At 34.1% G+C, this 18,921-nt stretch overlaps 1 protein-coding gene across 3 annotated transcripts; it reads right to left on the bottom strand.

The window, feature by feature from the left end:
* Window positions 1-3,707: 3,707 nt before the first annotated feature.
* LOC109170940 (putative E3 ubiquitin-protein ligase RING1a) lies at window positions 3,708-11,030 on the bottom strand. Of its 3 annotated transcripts, none has more exons than XM_019320075.1 (10): window positions 10,762-11,030; window positions 10,575-10,617; window positions 7,637-7,695; window positions 6,009-6,090; window positions 5,817-5,937; window positions 5,704-5,745; window positions 4,842-5,357; window positions 4,609-4,716; window positions 4,284-4,496; window positions 3,708-4,157 (listed from the first exon to the last, which is right to left on the bottom strand). In XM_019320075.1, exons 1-10 carry the CDS (start codon window positions 10,886-10,888, stop codon window positions 4,125-4,127), a joined length of 1,344 nt encoding a protein of 447 aa, XP_019175620.1. In that variant the 5' UTR covers window positions 10,889-11,030; the 3' UTR covers window positions 3,708-4,124. The 3 variants fall into 3 exon arrangements, with proteins under 3 accessions (XP_019175620.1, XP_019175627.1, XP_019175632.1); XM_019320082.1 differs by having other exon boundaries at window positions 4,842-5,354; window positions 10,762-11,028; XM_019320087.1 differs by lacking the exons at window positions 7,637-7,695; window positions 10,575-10,617; window positions 10,762-11,030 and adding an exon at window positions 6,249-6,663.
* Between the last annotated feature and the right edge of the window lie 7,891 nt (window positions 11,031-18,921).

Below are 18,921 nucleotides of genomic sequence, written 5' to 3'. Positions count from 1 at the left end.
GGACAAATAGACCCTTGACTATCAGATTTATTTCAATATTGATCTTTTCGTTAGAAATCAGTTTGTTAGGCGTTAGGTATGGGCTAAAATGATCTTTTCCATAGCTATTGCTTTCTTCTTCCTCCTTGTCCGACCACCGGCCATCTTCTGCTTCACTGTTTTACCTGAATCACTTCTATCCGCAGGTCGGAAATAGAGCTTGACGTCGGAAATAGAGAAGCAGAAGATGGTCGATAGTCGGACAAGGGAGGAAGAAGAAAGCAATAGCTAAGGAAAAAATCATTTTAGCCCTTATACTAACGCCTAACAAACTGATCTCTAACGGAATGATCAATGCTGGAACAAATCTGATAGTCAAGGGTCTATTTTGTCCAAATTAAAAGACGATGACCAATTTTGAAAAATTGCAATAGTCGGAAGACTATTGCTGGATTGCTGGAATTAACTCCTTTTTAAAGGGTGTGCTTGATTTGGTGAAAGATTAATTAACCCACTGAACTGACAAAATTCAGTTAATTGTTTCTTAACTGAAATAATTTGGTTCAATTAATGACTAGTAATTGTCCCGTGCGATGCACAGATTATTAGTATTTTTATATAAATTGGAAGGGGTATGCACAGATTATTAGTAATTTAACAAATTTACCAATTAAATTTTTGACATCCTCTAAATTAGCAAAGAAAGTAATAGCTGTGGAAACAGAAAAACATACCTAAGTTCTTCAGCTCCTAAAAATATTCTTCTTCTCTAGATTGCACAGTATAAAGCTCTATAAGAGATCTAAGCTCTCAGAAATATTCTTCTCCCTATTCTAGTCACGACCATCCTCTCAATTCCAGACACAACCAAAACATAATTGTAGTATTGGTTATGGATGATGACTTATTTATAGTGTTGAAATAGGTGTAGATGTTCATGTAAATATTGATTCTGTATTTTAAATTTATCTCCAATCAATTAATGTTAGTCTTGGAGATTGTAAAAGTCATTTGTAATTCAAAACATGTAGTTATTGGAATTTGCAAGAATAATTTGTTTATTGAAGTAAATGTGAACACAATTAATGCATTCATACTTTGCTAATGTTATTTGCAGTTGGTGTGGAGATAGTAAATGCTTATACATTAGAAACATAACATAATTATTGCAATGTTAATTCTCAATTATGGATCAACAATTATTACTCAAATTAATTTTGTGAATTACTCTCCTCTCTCTTTTTGCTTATTATTCACTTTGATTTTCTTTTCATATTTATTTAATTATTTATGATGATTATGAAGTTTCTAAACTCTTGATATTCCATAACTCCCAAATGCAACAAATTGCGGGAGAACTTTATCCCTTTCATTTTGCTTTAGGCTCTGTTTGGCAAATCTAGCTGAAAAGTTATAAGCTCGGAGCTAAAAACTAAAGAGCTGTTAAGCTAGCTGTTATGATTGAAAGTGTTTGGTAAAATTAACTTTTTGATAAATTGATAAATATAACAAGACTAAAAAGGATATCTTCATAAAATTTAAATTAGTTTGTTTACATATTAAAATTTAACATTGTCTTTAAAAAATAATTAACATTTTGAAATAAAACTATTAGCATAATCATGATCTAGCATCTCATAATGAAGTAGTAATATTGTTGCAAATCTCATAATAATAATAATAATAATAATAATAATAATAATAATAATAATAATAATAATAATAATTGCGATGAAAGTTGCGGATAAAGGAAAAAAAATTAATTGGAAAGTATAAATTATGTCATTTCTTTAAAATAACTAGGATAAAAATGGAAAAAAAAAAGTTAGGAAACTATGAGCTTATTTTGAAACGCTATCTAAGGTGACTTTTCAAAATAAGCTTTTATTTTAAGCTAGGAGCTTATTTTGAGAACATTACCAAACAGGGTGTATAGCTTATTAGTAACTTAAAACCAAAGTACCGTATGCGTGTGTATACTATATGGGGCAATTATTTATAGTTCATAAATTATACTATCAGACTAGTGTTTAAATTTTATTATTTATATACAGATGTAATGACTATATATATATATATATATATATATATATATATATATATATGTGTGTGTGTGTGTGTGTGTGTGTGTGTGTGTATGTATGTTGTGGTATGAAAATATACATTTACAAATTTTATTTATAAATTTTAAGATTTTTAAATTGTATTAAAATATTTTAGTTAATCAGTTAACGAACCAGTTAAATTAAAATAAAAAAAAAACGATTAGATTAATTCAGAAATAGAAATTTCGATTTGATTAACAGTTTACAAATTCGGTTCGATAAAATTAACACTGATACGCTTAATTACCCGATACATGTGAAATGTATACCGTATGTATGTAGAATAAGGAATAAATTCAAGAATCTTAGCTCAAAGGAGTCTTTATTAATTATTGTTCTTCTATTTTGTAGAGAGAGGGAAGAGATGTACATCTAGAGAGAGAGAGTGTCGTCAAGAGAGGGCTAATGCCCCTTATATAGGGGCAAGCATTGACGGGTTTAACTTTGACCCGTTAATCCAAACCGTCTGACACCGACCCGACTACCAAACGAGAACACGAACGTATAAAGAAGTCAAAATCAAAGTATATTCCCTATCAAACACCCCTGACTTTCTTCATTTAAACTAATCAGTTATAAACAACCTAAATTAGTTTACATTTTTTGTGGTCTTTTATGAACTTAAGTCACAAGGCAACTTCACCCAGAAAACACCTTTGAATGTCGATGGTGAGCTTTCCTTTGAAAAAAAAAAAAAAAAAAAAAAAAAAAAAAAAAAAAAAAAAAAACATCATTATTGATCAATGTAAAATGATTTTCTATGTTTTTAGGAGAAAATTATTTTCAATCTCTTAATACATCGTTATTTTGATTATTTCATTAATCTCAACAACAAAACCTTATCATTAGGAGATTTTGTTTGTCAAAAATTTGAAATTGTAAGAAAATTTGACAATGTCATGAGTTACTATAATGTTGTACGTTTTGTAAAAGGAAAATAATATTTAAACTCCCTAATTTTACTCCCAACTTTTACTTTCTCACTTAAACTTTTGATGTAGACATTTTCTTTTGGACCCACATTATGTAAGATAAGAAAAAGACTACATGTACTCTCACTTTTTACTCTCAACTTCTACTCACTCTCACAAATTGTTGATGTAGACACTTTTTCTGGAACACCTACATGATGAAAATATCATATCCTTGTTTTGTCACATCATGATGTAAAAGTGAGGGAGTAAAATTTGAAAGTACATGTAGGATGTAGCAGAACTCGTAAGATAATTTATCAATGGTTGCCACGTCAAGGAGTAAAAGTGAAGAAGTAGAGATTGAAAGTCCATGTAGTAAAACTCTTTATAAAATTACACCTTGTGCTTTGCAAGTTGTACACTTATGCCTTATGTACCTCAATCATTATGGTGTTATACCATGGACCATAGTGCACCTTGCAAGATGAACCATTGACATAAAGTTCGTTTTTAGTACATTGAATGTTCATCTTCTGAAGTCTGAAGGTTCATTTTTAGATATACTACCAAAAAATGAAAATTCAATATTCTAAAAATGAACATTTATTCATGATTCATATTGCAATATGAATCATGGTTCATAGTATAATTTGCCTATATACCTCTAACAAAACACACAAGATACAATTTTAGACAGAAATCCGGGGCATTGTAAAACTGGAGATGACACTGCAGAAACACTAGACACAAAATGAATAATAACATCCCCCACAGTAACAAACTTTAACCTAAGAGTAAATATGTAGGATATTTCATACAGAAGGAATCTTAGGGGGGAAAAGGGTGCATATACTTCTAACAATTTAACCTAGTATCATTGGTATCTCAGAAAAGAAATGTTTATAACATACAGGAACAACTAGTCAATGTGTTAGTGTTGTTTTCATCGGGCTATATATAGATCACACCTTCATAGATGTATAGATACAATACAAAGGATTAACTGACCTTCCCACTTGGTTAAACAGCTAAATTGAAATTGCCAAGTATCTGTGCACAGCATGTTACACGAACCGCGTCAACGTTTGTCGTTTGTCATTTGTCATTCCCTTCATCACCACCGCCTCTACTCCTTTGGCTTTCGGCGGTATGCCAGAAGCTGAAGATTGAAATGAATGTTATGACTTACGAGATGGGAGAATATAGGTCTCTTTTGGATTTGCGGTATGTATACTGTAAATGCACATCTTTATAAACCTAAGATGAAGCGAAAGCAAGTGCTTACCAGGTTACATTGACTAAAGCCACAGCTTGGTTGGATTTCTTCCAATGTCTGGTGTTCTTGTAACTTGTCGAATTCGCTGTTGCAAGGCACCCCTGCGACTGATTTGGTGATGGGAACAGCCTCTGAGCTTGAAGGTTTATCAGTAGGAGAAAGCTCTTTCATTACCAACATGTCAATTTCATCGGCTTGTATTGAGGTCTGCAGCGAGACATACTGTATAGAGATGCAATCAAAATCGAGCATTGCAATGAAAAAAAAAAAAAAACAATTGTTTATTACAAAAAAAAAAAAAATATTAAAAAGGTTTTAGATCTGAAATATTTACTTGGATCAAATGTTTGACTGTCAAAGTGGGCCTGCAGCAAAGGTATGGTCGCTGCAAACTTGGAATATCTTCCTCGCACAAGGAGACAAGCATCAGACCAATATCAACCTGTAAAAAAAAACAAATAAATGAATAATTCTTAAAATAAAAATAAAAAAAATAAAAAGTGAAATCACTCTTATTATGTAAACAAGCATACAGATCACAGAAGCTTGATTACGCAGCAAGTTTACCTTTGCATCATTTTCACTTGAATGTTGAAGAGATTCAATCAGCTTTGAGACTCTGCTACTCCTGCAAAGCCTGCCATTACGACCACCAAGACTGCCATACCTATTTTGAGTCTTTTGACTTCGCATGCCACCCTTCCCCCAGGCAAGAATTTCTGAGCTGCCAATAAGAGCTGTTGCAACAAGTGACTCTCTGTTCATTTCTGAATCATTTTCATCACAGCCTGCATTGGCATTGCCAGCTGTTGAGCCTTGGGAAAATCGACCTCCCAATCTTTTAGGCCTTTTCGGTTTGACCTCTGCACTGTGATCATCACCAGAAGACGAATCTTTGTCATCATGACCATTGGCATCCTCATCGTCATCAGATCCTTGAGGCTCAACTCGTTGGTTTCTCCGTCTCCTTAAGTTTCTGTTGCCAGATCTCCTTATAAATGCTGGAGTTGCTCTTGATGTTCTTTTTCTACCCAGTGCTTCTGTTTGCCGTCTAAGTGTCTGGGCAATTGAAGCTTGAATCTGCTGACAAAGCAGAACAACTCTAAGTCTGGAAAAATATCAAATAAAGCATGAACTATATGTTTTTAAGGCATTCATATGGTTAATTTGGCCATTTCTAAAGATTACAATGTTCAACACTGATACAATCATCATGCAAATACCCAGGGCTCCATTACCAGTCTACCACAGAGAAGTATTTAGCTTCTTTAGTACTCCCACTTCACATTCACAAGGCCAAGCTACAAACGCAAGCGAAAAGCATAACATATATTTTCATACTTCCCAGAATTTTCGTACAGAATTAAAATGTCATTTCCAGCTCATTAGAGTGCTTAAACTATAAAGAGTTAGCAGACATTACACTAACCTGCTTATTACGAGCCATCTCCTCTTCATGAAAAGCCAATTCCTACACAGATTAAGACAAATATCTTCACATAATGGTTCAAAGGAAAGACAAGAAGTTGTCTGTAATACTACCTCTTCCTCATATTTATCAATATCTGGATATAATATTGCTATTAGGGCATCATAGTTTGGATCATCCCTCAAAGAACGGCGACTAGCACAGTGTGTGCGACAAGCAGGACATTCATTGTTCCTATGTCACAATTCTTCAATTAGTTCACATAACAACTGTTTGATCAGAAAAGGATAAAACTAAATCAATACCCCATTCGCATAGACTTGTCAATGCATTCTCTGCAAAAACGGTGTAAGCATTCCATAACCGTTCTTGTCTTTCGGATAATGCCTGCCCTTCCGCAGTGATAAGAAACATTAGCACATATAAGTTGATATTTAACTTGCATATAAATGGAGGCAGAGATATGAATTAAAGAGACCTTAAGTTATCCAAAATCCTTTCCATGAGATATAAGGAAAAAAGAATAAAAAGATAAAAACAAGTACCCCCAAATAATTCATGACAACCATAATTCAATTGATCAATATGGGTTAACCTGAGAGACATCAGAGCTAATAACGTAGAAAATTAGGTGCCTCGAGTAACTTTCATTTAACTTATAATAGATAAGTCTTTATAAGCAGGATGATTCATTTTGGTATCACCAGACAAGAAACATTGACGCACTAAACTTGAAGTCACATTCTGAAAAACTATCATCCCAAAAAAACTAAAGGGAAAAAAAAAAAAAAAAAAACTTAAGTATCTGGAGGTTAGCCGTAAGAAAAACCTATTTGAGATTTTGAGCATTTGAAACACTAATACTGAGATTCAGTCTTAAAGCAAGATAATCGCTGCTAATAGATTAAGCATGTGTTTTTCCCTTCCTTCTGCTAGTTTCCACAAAACACCACCTCTTAATGTATGATACTATGATCTAGGGGTTTAAAACCTTCAAAAGCAATTTCTACCTGGTTTCACAAAACCTTCAAAAGCAATTTCTACCTGGTTTCACAAAACCTTCAAATATAGCGGTTGGTGGTTCTCTTTCATTTCCTTGCATTCATTGATGGTTTTCCTTCTGAGGACATTGTTTTCAACAATTTAAGTTCCCAAGTAACCCAAATTTAATGCAATATATGCTAGTTCATTCTCCCTTCATTGCCACTGCTCAAGAGAATCCATCATGACTTTGACAGGAGGTAGTGACTCAAAGGAGTTCTCATACATGTATGATTCTGACATGAGACCAAAATAAAAATAGAAAAAAGTGGATGTGCAGGACAAGCTAATTGATGAGGCCATGGGCATGGTATGTCACATAAGTATATTCGGAAGTCCCCTTGGCGAGTATTGTTGAACAAAATCCATTTAATGTTCCTACAACTGATTATGCAGGTTTAGAAGGAAAGAATATGTTGGATTCCTTGAGGTTAAGGCTTCACAACAGGCATCAACACCATTACTTACTTTGTTCAGTTAGGTAACCACACCAGCTTGCCTTTTAAGTTTTAACCCTTGGGTTATTGATTTGGGGCTTCTGATTACATGTCAGCTTGTCTTATACCTAAGCTACATTATAATATCTTAACAGTCTAAACTACAGCCAGAAAACCAAAGAGACTGCCCAGTACATTGACACATTCCACTGAGATCTGCATTGTAGCTAAACACACCTTGAGTCTGGCACAAGTTGCATCAGATTACTGCAGAGAGGTGTACAATTATATCTAGAGAGCTTGAAATAAGCTTATCTTTTAGGATATTAGTAGAGCATATTACGAAGACAGTTCGTGCACAAGATAGCATGCATACAAAAGATGTAGCATAAACAATTCTGTCGCATCCATCAAAAACTAAAATAAAAGAGTGTGGAAAGAAAGAATAGCAATACCTAAACATATTGGACATTGCACTTCTTTGCGTATTTCTGATAACCTCAGAGTGATAAATCTGCAAAAGAGAAATTTACTTGCAATTAGATAACGTCATCATTCATTTCAGTAACTATATTCTCAAATACCTTTACTCATAACATGCTGCCACAAAAATGTATAGTAGTAACCAGAAATGCAGAAGGGAACTTGAGGAAAAGAAAGACCATTAAAAATAATACATAAAGTAAACCAGAAAATCTGTTTGGAGAGATATTTTCCCTGGGGTCCACTTCATATTGTCTAGTTCAAATGTCTTTTCAGTGTTAGTTTTCAACCTTTTTCATTAGCTATTAAGCAACAGCACAACAGCTAAACACGAAACCTTGGAAAAGGAAAGAGCAGTCATGAACATGTTTGGAGTTTGTACTCAAATGTTTGTCAACTTATCTTACAACTGATGTGCTTGTGCTTGTGCTTGTGTTTGAGTCACTATGTAAAGCAAATACATTAACATAATTTAGAGCCTAAAAATGCTAAATATCGTTTCAAGAGAAGTTTCTATGGGATAAAACTTTTTAGATGTCATATGTCTGTTTAGAGGATCTAATTCAGAAAGATATAAGCAATTGATTTGAATTACTCTAATTCTTCTTGGAGCATTATTGTCTTTCTTTAATAGGAAAAAAAAATGTTTGACAAAATATGATTATATGAAAAGGAAACATACAATTTAGTCAAGACAATGAGTCCTCTGGTGAAAAAGATTCAAGAAATAAGAAAAAGCACAATTAAGAGAGAAAGACAGCTATATAAACACATCAAACCATGAAAAAATCAACATAAAAAAAAAAAAAAAAAAAAAAAAAAAAAAGTAAGACTGATCAAGAAGTGTAAAATTGTTTTTTACTTGAAAGTATATGTTATTATAAGCAGTTAAAGAAAAGTCTTCATTAATTTAGGCACAGGAACTAGAAGGATGCAAAGTTGCAATTCCATATTTCCATTCAAAATGTTAAGTGGTGCAACTTTTCATACTACAAGTTGACCTAAGCTGCAAAACATATGTTTGCAAACTAGTTAAAAAATGATAGGATATTAGAGCACAAAGTCATCTAAGAAATCAAGGACATGCAACAGCAAAATTGCAGCCCTTTTAATTACAGGCCTATAGTAATTTGTGATTCACTTCGGTAAGGGCCTGATACAGATTGAAAATGTGCAGGGGGGAGAAAGAATGGTCCTTATTGCAGGGCATAAAGATCATGTCTTGTTCTCAGAACTGGAACTGAAGCTAACACAAACAAATGAGTTATTAAAATTAAAGAAAGACCATCAGTCAAATGATATGGTAATATTTTGAAACCCAATAAAGAATAATGTGTCCCTTCTTTTCTTTTTTTCCTCTCCTACTACCATTCTAGTTTTCACTACACCTACTAAAAGTCATTAATGCACTACCTTAAAAGTCATTACTTCTCTACGATTTCTATAATTTCTCTAAGCAATTTGTAGGCCACACTAATAAGCAAATACAAAAGCATACAAGATAACCCCTAGAATTTTGTATTCTTACCTTGACAACAGCTTTTATGCAATTACGCATTTCAGCTTGATCAACCAAACAGAGATTATTACATTACAATGCCTATATCTACACTTCTGGGCCAATTTGGTGCTTAGGACATGAACTACCTTAAATTCTATATCTTCTCCTCTTTTGCATCTTCTGTGGAGGTGGGGAAGCAAGTGTGGTGAGAGTAGGGGCATCTAAGATCCACCAAACTAGGTTGTATCAAATCAATGAATATTTTGGCTAGCCTCATCCCTACAACTAGCATATGAAAGAGACATGGGCACTTGGTCCAACACATTCAAAACTATGTTCTATCATTCTTTGTTGTTATACCCTTTTCTCAATTGCTTCTCTGGCACACACTATAAAGTCTCATCTAGTTGTATTTGTTATCATATTTGGATTTCCTTATTCCTCCAAAAGAAGCTAAGTTAGTGAGCACGGTAGGTTCAAACAGAACTACCTGCTTGGATGAGTTCACAAGAATCCTATTCAATTTCAATACCCGTAAAGTGAAACACTTACCACCTGCCACCATCCAACCCCAAAGTTTAAACATATAAGAACTTAATAAGAAACAAACAGGATAACAATTGGAGATAAACAGTATCAATCTATGATATGACTGAAACTTCCATATCAGCTTTCCAGAAAGGTGACAAGCATGAGAAAATCAAGATGGTACCAACTTGGTAGACCTTATGAAGCAACATGCAACCAATAAACAACTACTCACCTTAGATAAAACTGTAATGGTCACATGGATTATTTTCCTGTTTTTTTTTTTTTTTTGGAGATACATACAGAAAGGGTGTTTATCAAAAATAAGAAAATAAAATTAAAAGATATAAGCAGAAATTGAAATCTCTGGAAAATGTCCTCAAAAAATAAAATAAAATAAAGGCTAAACTCATTAAGAACTTATATGAACACCTTAAGCAATGCTCATGGAAACAAAACCAAATTCTGTAGCTAAACAAAGAATGTGAATCTCAAAGGGAACTATCATTGTAGATTTGTAGATGGAGAGCCAAAGACCTTGTCTACCAGTGGCATGCATCATCCGCTTGTGATTCTAAGTATGAGGGCACAAGTTCAATCCCCTCCCCTCCCCTCAGATGTACCCAAAAGGCCAAAAGAAAACACATCACCATAGATACAAAACATCAACTACCAAATTAACAGTAACATTCATATTTGCGAACAGGCTGAGTGAAATAACGAAACCACAAACCAGACACAACAAACATGCCTCTCCACCGTACATTTAGCCGAGAAATGCATACATATACATCACAGTCCGTATAAACAGATATAAGTTAATGCATCTTTTCGCGGATGCATATGACGTGAATTTTAAAGAGAAGAGGAAGTGAAAGTACTCGTCTTTCTCGGCATCACTTGAAGAAGAACTTTCATCCGAATCTACAAGTCAAACACAAAAAACAAAACAAAATCGTTGAGCAAAAACCAAAGCCGCCATCGAAATTCTACACTGACACGCCAGGCATCGAGAATGAAGAGTAGATTCCACGCGTAAACATAAACCTAAGATACGTAAGTACGTACCATCTCCTTCATCGGCTTCTTCGTCGTTCTGATTCTGATTCTCCGGGTGCAAATCGTCGTCCTTCTCCTCCTCCTCCTCCGTCGTGGGCGGCGGAGATGCCTCGCGCGAGCGCTTCTGTGCAGGCATTGACTAGCCAAGCTGGCAGCCGAGCTCGCCGGCGGTGGTAGCGGTGATTGTGGTGGTGGTGGTGGAGGAGGAAAGCGAACAAGGTGTAAATATAGTGTTTCTGCCTTCGTTGTTCGTAAATTTAAGTCAGAGCGGCTGCGTACAAGTCTTGAAGCAGACGGTACAGATATCCGATCGACTATTTCTTTTTGTATGACACACGCTTTTCTATGTAGAAGTTTAAATACATTATTCTATTATTATCACTTTCATTTTTGTGATGATAATTTTATAGTAGAGCAACATAAATCCATCATTATACATTTGAAAAAAAAAATTATACAAAAAATAGATTAATCTAATCAAATTTTAGTTAGATCACATTTACATACAATTTTTTACAATAATTATACTTCACTCACTAGATCACATCTTATTGGGGCTAATGTAATTACAAATTTCATTTATGGTAGGTAGTAAGTTGAGTTTGAATTTTAAAATTATGCTTGTCTTTTCACCTATTCGTCATGCCATGTGCCGTTTATTTTTAGTGTACTATTTGATGTGGTAAATACAGACAGGACTACAAGTAAATATAGATTGTTAGGTCATATCGTATATGGATCTTCTATTCGTCTGCTTGTTAGTTTAAGTTACTAAGTTCGAGAAAGGCGACAGTGGGTCTGAGAGTCCTGAGCTGATAATGATTCTAAGGGAAATGGCAAAAGTCCCTCCCCCCCCCCCCCCCCCCCCCACCCAGCATTTAATACAGTATTTATAGGGGTGAAGGGAACACATGCCGGAGGCTCGGCATGCGTGACACATGTGATCCATACATAGGGAAAGATCGGGGACTTTGATGACTCCCCCACGTGTGTTAAGATTCATGATGCCCTCGTTTCTACTGTGAACGGGTTGGACAATGGGAAGAGGAGAAGGTCGGACAGCTCGTCCCGAGCTAAAATGATCAGGGCATATCTGTGACAACCCAAAATTTAATTTTATAAATTCGGTTTTAAGAAATTCCAAAATAGCCATTTTTCACTCTATAAAAAATTTTGCGATGAAATCGGTGTTTGAATAAATTATTTTGAGTCACTTTTAAGTAAATTCAACACCGGGACTTATTTTAAATCTAAAATTCTAGATTTTCGGTACATTGCGTACCAAGTTTTTGATCCAAAAAAAAAAAAAAAAAAAAAAAAAAAAGTCAATCTGAGTGAAACCGAGAGAAATATGAGGAACCTAAAACTAAGTGGTTGTCTAGAAAGTATTTTTGGAAAAATGCATTTTGACCCCAAAACTATTTTAAACCATGATTATAAACCTTGGTCTATAAAGCTTGGTGAACCACTAGACTCTACATCTCTTTGCCTGATATTTTTGCAAGCTAAGCTAAATTACCATTTTGCCGCCCTCCAATCATTTGCAAGCTTCCTAGGTTTTGGACCCTATATAAACATCACTTTTGCATTGTCATCTCTTGATTTCTTCATTTCTTCCTCCACTCCAAGTCCGATAACAAGGAAAGGAAAATCACAGTAAGATTTCATCTCATCCCTTCATCTTCTTCTCTTAAGATTTCATCTCTTAATCTTCTATCTCTGAGGTTGTCTTAAGCTTAGAATGTATCTATGTTTGTTTGAGGAAATAGGTGGTGAAGGAGGGTAACATCTGAGAAATAAAGGAAAGGGAACCACACAAAGAGAAGAAGTCTACAAAGGTATAACCTCATGGACTCCCAAAGCTATTTAAGACTCTGTGAAGTCTTGTTTTGTGTTTGAAATGGGTAGAAATGCTAGAATAATGTTGTGTTTGAGCTAGTAAATGATCCTATTATTGAGCTATGATGTGTTGTTGATGATTTGAGAGTGTTTATTCGCCTGAAAATGTCTTACATGTGAAGAAGAAGCTCACTGGTGCACACACACAGTGTGCACCATATGAGGCACGGATCTAGCCAAAGGCCCTTGGGATGAGCCGTTGGCTAGGGCCGTGGAGGAGCGACCCTAGAGCACGGCTCTAGGCAAGAGCCGTGGCCCTAGGCCGCCGCTTGGCGGTTCCAGGCGACGGGGCTCCTCAAGCCCCGCCACAAGCCTCGCTAAGCAGAAGCTGTGCAGTGGCCAGACCCTTGTGGCTCAGCTACGTGTTGTTTTGGACCGCGATTTGCGGGCTCTTGAGGCTCGGACACTTGGGGCTGTCACGACGCATGTTTAGAAGTTGATTTCATTGAATTTGGAGTAAAAATGAGCATTGTGTGATAGAAATGGTGAAGAAGAATGCTACAGAAATTGCCTGAGTAGTTGCAGTGATTGGAAATTGCTAAGTGTTTGATCTTGGCTAATTGATGAGAAGCATGACAAATTATATGATTATTAGACTAAGAAGCATGAACTCTATTTGTTAAATTTTGCTAGAAAAGCATGCCTAGAATGTCTAATATGACTTGTTGAGAGTTTTGCTAAGAATGTTAAATGTTGAAGTGTACAGAGCATGTTCTCCTTGAATGCTAGATTACAGTAAATGAGATTAAGATGAGTATTTTGAGTTCAAATTCATGTTGAATGCTTGCTAAGTGTTTGCCAAAGAAGATTTGCTGAGTTAGGATTTATAATCATGTTTATGCAATTTTTTAGAGTTCACAGTGAAAGAAGTTTTGAAGCATATTCTACAGTAAAGTGCATATTTGAGCATATCATGTTTTAAAATGCATAAGTGGCCAAAGTGAGCCTAAGTATTATTTTAAAAAACTCATAGCTATTTTAGAAAGTCATTATCTTGTTGCATTGGGAAATTGTTGAGAAGTTATGTGCATAAGTTGCATAAGAAAAGAAGTTGCATGAGATATATATGCTATTTATTGTGAGAAAAATAGTATTTTCGAGGACCGTTAGGACTATGTCTTTTGGAAGAGAAGAGATAGGATCGGATAGAACCGACAAAACAGTAACGGACATTGCGAGCCGACTGATTTAACATGTAACGAGGTAGAAATTCCCGAGTTACGAGGTTGTAGACTTCCCGCCGGCTTGGAATCCTGGCTAGAGGGTGTGCACACTAAAAGTACGATACCTGATTCCACAGAGAAAGCAAGCAAGAAAGAAAGATAAAGAACCAAGAGAGTGGTTCTGTGGGCGAGTTGAGTATTAAGCCGGCTAGATTGCCGAGCATGTAAAGGTCCATTCACGAGTGTGAAGGTCCTACCTCCCCACGAATAAGAGGTTCTGTAGATACGGATGTGGCAGATGCACGAGATTGCACGATACGCTAGGGCTTCGCTGCGGCGGAGTACCTGCCTCGCACAAGATAAAGCAATCGAGTCAAGAGACTCAAGAGAAAGAAAGCTAGTCATTGTGACTCTAAGAAACCTCCACAAGAAAAAGTATTCTTTTACAAAATAGTGTATATGTATATCCATCTATACTTATACTAAAAACATCATGTTCATTTTACTGCATGATCAAGTAGATTGCACGAGATTGCATATTGAGTATATGATTGTACGAGATTGCATATTGAGTATATGATTGCACGAGATTGCATATTGAGTATATGATTGCACGAGATTGCATATTGAGTATATGATTGCACTAGATTGCATATTGAGTATATGATTGCACGAGATTGCATATTGGGTATATGATTGCACGAGATTGCATATTGAGTATATGATTGCACGAGATTGCATATTGAGTATATGATTGCACTAAATTGCATATTGAGTATATGATTGCACGAGATTGCATATTGAGTATATGATTGCACGAGATTGCATATTGAGTATATGATTGCACTAGATTGCATATTGAGTATATGATTGCACGAGATTGCATATTGGGTATATGATTGCACGAGATTGCATATTGAGTATATGATTGCACGAGATTGCATATTGAGTATATGATTGCACTAAATTGCATATTGAGTATATGATTGCACGAGATTGCATATTGAGTATATGATTGCACGATATTGCATATTGAGTATATGATTGCACTAGATTGCATGTTGAGGATATGATTGCACGAGATTGCATGTTGAGTATATGATAGCATGAGACTTCTTAGAAATTATATGATTGCATGATGAGTATATGATAGTATGAGATTGCTTAGAGATTATATGATAACACAATAGCTTATTGAGTTATGTGTTAGCATGAGATTGCTTACTGAGATATTTGATGATATGAGATCTTCGATAAGATAAGTATGTGATAGTATGAGCTTGTTGATAAGCTAAATAATTGTGGAAGCATGCCTATTTGATAATTAGGTTGCAAGCATATAGAAACCCTGTTGAGTATGATTAATTGTTGCCGAGTGATTAAGAATGCTTGATGAAACAAATGTTTTCCAAAAGTATATACTGTAGTACTTTACAGGGTTGAGTGGAGTTATACTTAGCTTCGTGCTAACGGGTTTGTTTTCTACTTGTTGTTTGTTAACCCCTTTCAGGTGGGCCCAGTTCGTAAGAAAGAGTACGAGTTAGACTAGACTAGCATTTAGATAGCTTTTGTAGTCTAAACTCTTGATGTTGATTTACTTTTGAGATTTGTAGTTGACTACCCTATGTTTTTTTATGGTGCTGGACACCGGGGTTTTATCCCCTAGTTTGATTGATGATAGTAAGACTTTTAATGATTTAGTTGTTTATCCTTAGCCCGTGCAATCACCGTGAAGGGTGATTGTAGCGGTGACACCTCTATTAAGTTGTTTAGTAAGTTTATTCCGCTGCCTTATCTTATCTTTCAAGGTTAAGTCTGTTAATAAGGTTTAAGAAAAGTGAGGTGTTACAATATCCTTCAGACGAGCAAAGACTATTGGTTGTCGAGCCTATGCTCGTTCCGCCAGTATAGGTCGAGTCGATCAGCCCTAAAGTCAGTTATGGCTAGGAATAGTTCCTCTCGGGTAGCTGATTAAATACCGGATAAGTGTGTAATATGTACATGTAGGTTAGTCAAGGAAATAATCCCCATCACTATTAATAATTAATATTGTTGTGTAATTAATATTCATATACATAAATAGTCATTATATATAGTTTTGTTAATTTGTATTTTTCAGCTTAGCTTGGTATTTTAGAATGTTTTAACACTATAATAGGTTTGTGGATTATGTCTTAGATATATTAGTAAGCTAGCGAACCTTATATCCCATGCTCTTGCTAAAATTACATGCTCTCAAGACTTACTAGGGAGTTTGAGAGGTCTCCTCTCATTTGTGTATTAAAATATAAGATTTGCCAAGGAACTTATGATTTAGTGACACCAAGTTGTTCTCCTATATGAGATGTTTTTGGTACTGTATTGTAACAGAGTCATTAAATTATTTTACGTCAATAATATCACTGGTTTTCTTTTATAAAACTTTATAATAAAAGATTAATAAATAGTAAAAGTTTCAATTTGATCATTATTTTATGATATTTGCCATTTTGATTAATTTTACACAACTGCACAGTATTTAGATATCAATAACTGACTTTAATTTCATTCAATTTAAAATTTTCATTATAATTTATAAACTTATTATTTTTATCTTTTTTTTTTTTTAATCCAGTATTGACAAATCAAATATTGACTCACAACGTATATAGCACTGTACCAATATTTTTATTACGATAATGCAACATATATTAGCGACGTATTTAGGATATGTTTTTTTTTTTGTTTTTGTTTTTGTTTTTTTTTTTTCCTATACTTGGACTAAAATTCTTAATTTTGACTAATAAAACTTGATTTCTTTTGTATACTTTGTTCTCAATGGAGCTGAAACCATTTTATGTAACCCAACAATCATGAATCATTTGTAAATTCTATAAAGAAGAAAAAAAAAAAAAAAAAAACCTAGCCTCAAAGACATCCACAAAATTATTCGTCATAATAACATAAATTCAATGACAACTAGCAAGTCAACCCATTATATTGTAGTGAAGTCATATGAATTGATTTGTGAGTTTCTAACATACTTTTATTTATTTTTAAATTTTTAAATGACTTGTGATTTAATTAATTTCTAAAGTATTATAAAAGAAAAACAATTTATTGTTTATTGAAAAATTACAAAAAAAGTCCATGCTATTCCAGAATTCTGTTCATATACTTTCTCAACCTACTAAAATACAAAGAGCCAATACCTTCCAAATGAAAGTCCAACCGGGGTACCATTAGACCACATAGTCTTGGCCCACAAGAGGTAGTTAAATCAACATTTTAATGATGATTATGGGGGTGTTTAGTAAATAATGGTTGTTAGCTGATTGAGTTAGTGGATCTGACTGGTTGATAGCATTAGCTGATTGTTAAAAAACGTTTGGTAAATTAGCTTTTAGTTGATTACATACAAAATGACTTTCTAAAAAAGTTGATCGAAAAAACTACTTTGAGCAACTTTTTGAATTTTAGCATTTTGGAGTAATAAGATGTTACAAAAAAACTAATTAATCAAGCACTCATATTGATGTTTAACCAAGTCAAACAACTAATAGCAGTCAAATAAGTCAAAATTGGCTGATATGCTAACTATTTTACCAAATAGGACCTATTATATATCTACTAATAAAAGTACTAAGACGTTTATCAATGGGAAATGATATATGAACCTTTATGGAGTTATCAAATATCTGCCACTATTTTCTTCACATAACACTTAAGTATGGAGTAAAATATGGTAGACATTGAGAGTATGCGTAGTTTTACTTTTTAATAAACAACTATCAAATATTTTGAGTTTGAATTATGTTTCTTCAATAAGTCAACTAGCAATCATATATTGCGATTAAAACACTAAATAGATATAACTGCATTCATAGGGCTCAAATATGATGTATCTATTTAAACTAGAAGAAACCTGTGATGTCGTTCACACCACAATTCTACATGAGTTTTTTGTTTGAATTTAATTTGGACAATCAAATAACATATTGATGGAATTAATTGATCTGAACTATGAATGGATCAACTTAGCTCGCATAAATTAAAGGGATAAAATTGATAAAAAAAAAAAAAGAACAAAATATTGTAGTAATAGTAATTGGATTTGCTTTCAAAAAAACAGTGATTGGATTAATGCAAGAGCAATAGAAAGAATATTTTGTAATAATTGAACATAAAATGTCTTGTATTTGTCTTGACCTTGAACATGATTTGTCTAGAATAGTACACAAACTATATATAGAAGGGAAACATAACTAACATAGCTAAAATTGTGCCAGGCTTTAAGAATGGGCCAAAGGCCACGGACCGGGGTGCATAGCTTGGTCCAAACCCCCCGTTATGGATCCCAAGACGGGCTATGGGATGAGAACGCGCGAGTGTCCCAGGTCGCCCCCAGAGGCCGGGCTTCGATCGCATGAATTAGTCCGAGTTGTCTTGTTCTCGATCGTTCCCCTACCCCACCTTTTTTTTTTTTTTTTTTTTTTTTTTTTTTAAACATTAAGTAGAGGAGGGACACTGCGAAGAAGTTAGCTAGAGAATGAGTGCTACATCCCTCATATGGGGAATACTAAGTCAGTCTTCAACCAAAGCGTCCCACAAAACTATCAATTGAAGGGGGACTCTCTCTCCCATTTTATGTATGGGGGTTGGTTAACGAGACTTGTATAGAATTATTTATAATTTAAATTTTTGTAATATTAAATTTAATATTAGTATATAAAATTTATATATTTAAAAAATACATTAAACGTATTATTAAACACAAAAAACAACAATAAGAAAATACTAGAGAAAATGATCAACGAAGAAAAACTTAACTTGATGAAAGAATAATAAATAAGATAAGTAAAATGAGACTGATGAATAATTTTTTGGGTGTCTAGAAAAATTTGTAATCATTACTCAAGTATTTTAAGGACCCGAAGATCATTTTCGGGTAATCACAAACTTACTCGGTCAGTGTATCCACAAACTATATAATAAAAGTAAATTGATACGCTATTACACACGAGTAAGATTTACTTATTGTACACTCTTAAATAACGACTATAACTTTTATTTATCATGCAAAATAAATGGATTATAATGAGTTTAACTGAGAGGAGGTAATAGTATT

Source organism: Ipomoea nil, unplaced genomic scaffold, assembly GCF_001879475.1.
Source record: "Ipomoea nil cultivar Tokyo-kokei standard unplaced genomic scaffold, Asagao_1.1 scaffold0317, whole genome shotgun sequence".
Taxonomy (NCBI): Eukaryota; Viridiplantae; Streptophyta; class Magnoliopsida; order Solanales; family Convolvulaceae; genus Ipomoea; species Ipomoea nil.
This window is presented reverse-complemented; position numbering and strand designations above follow the sequence as displayed.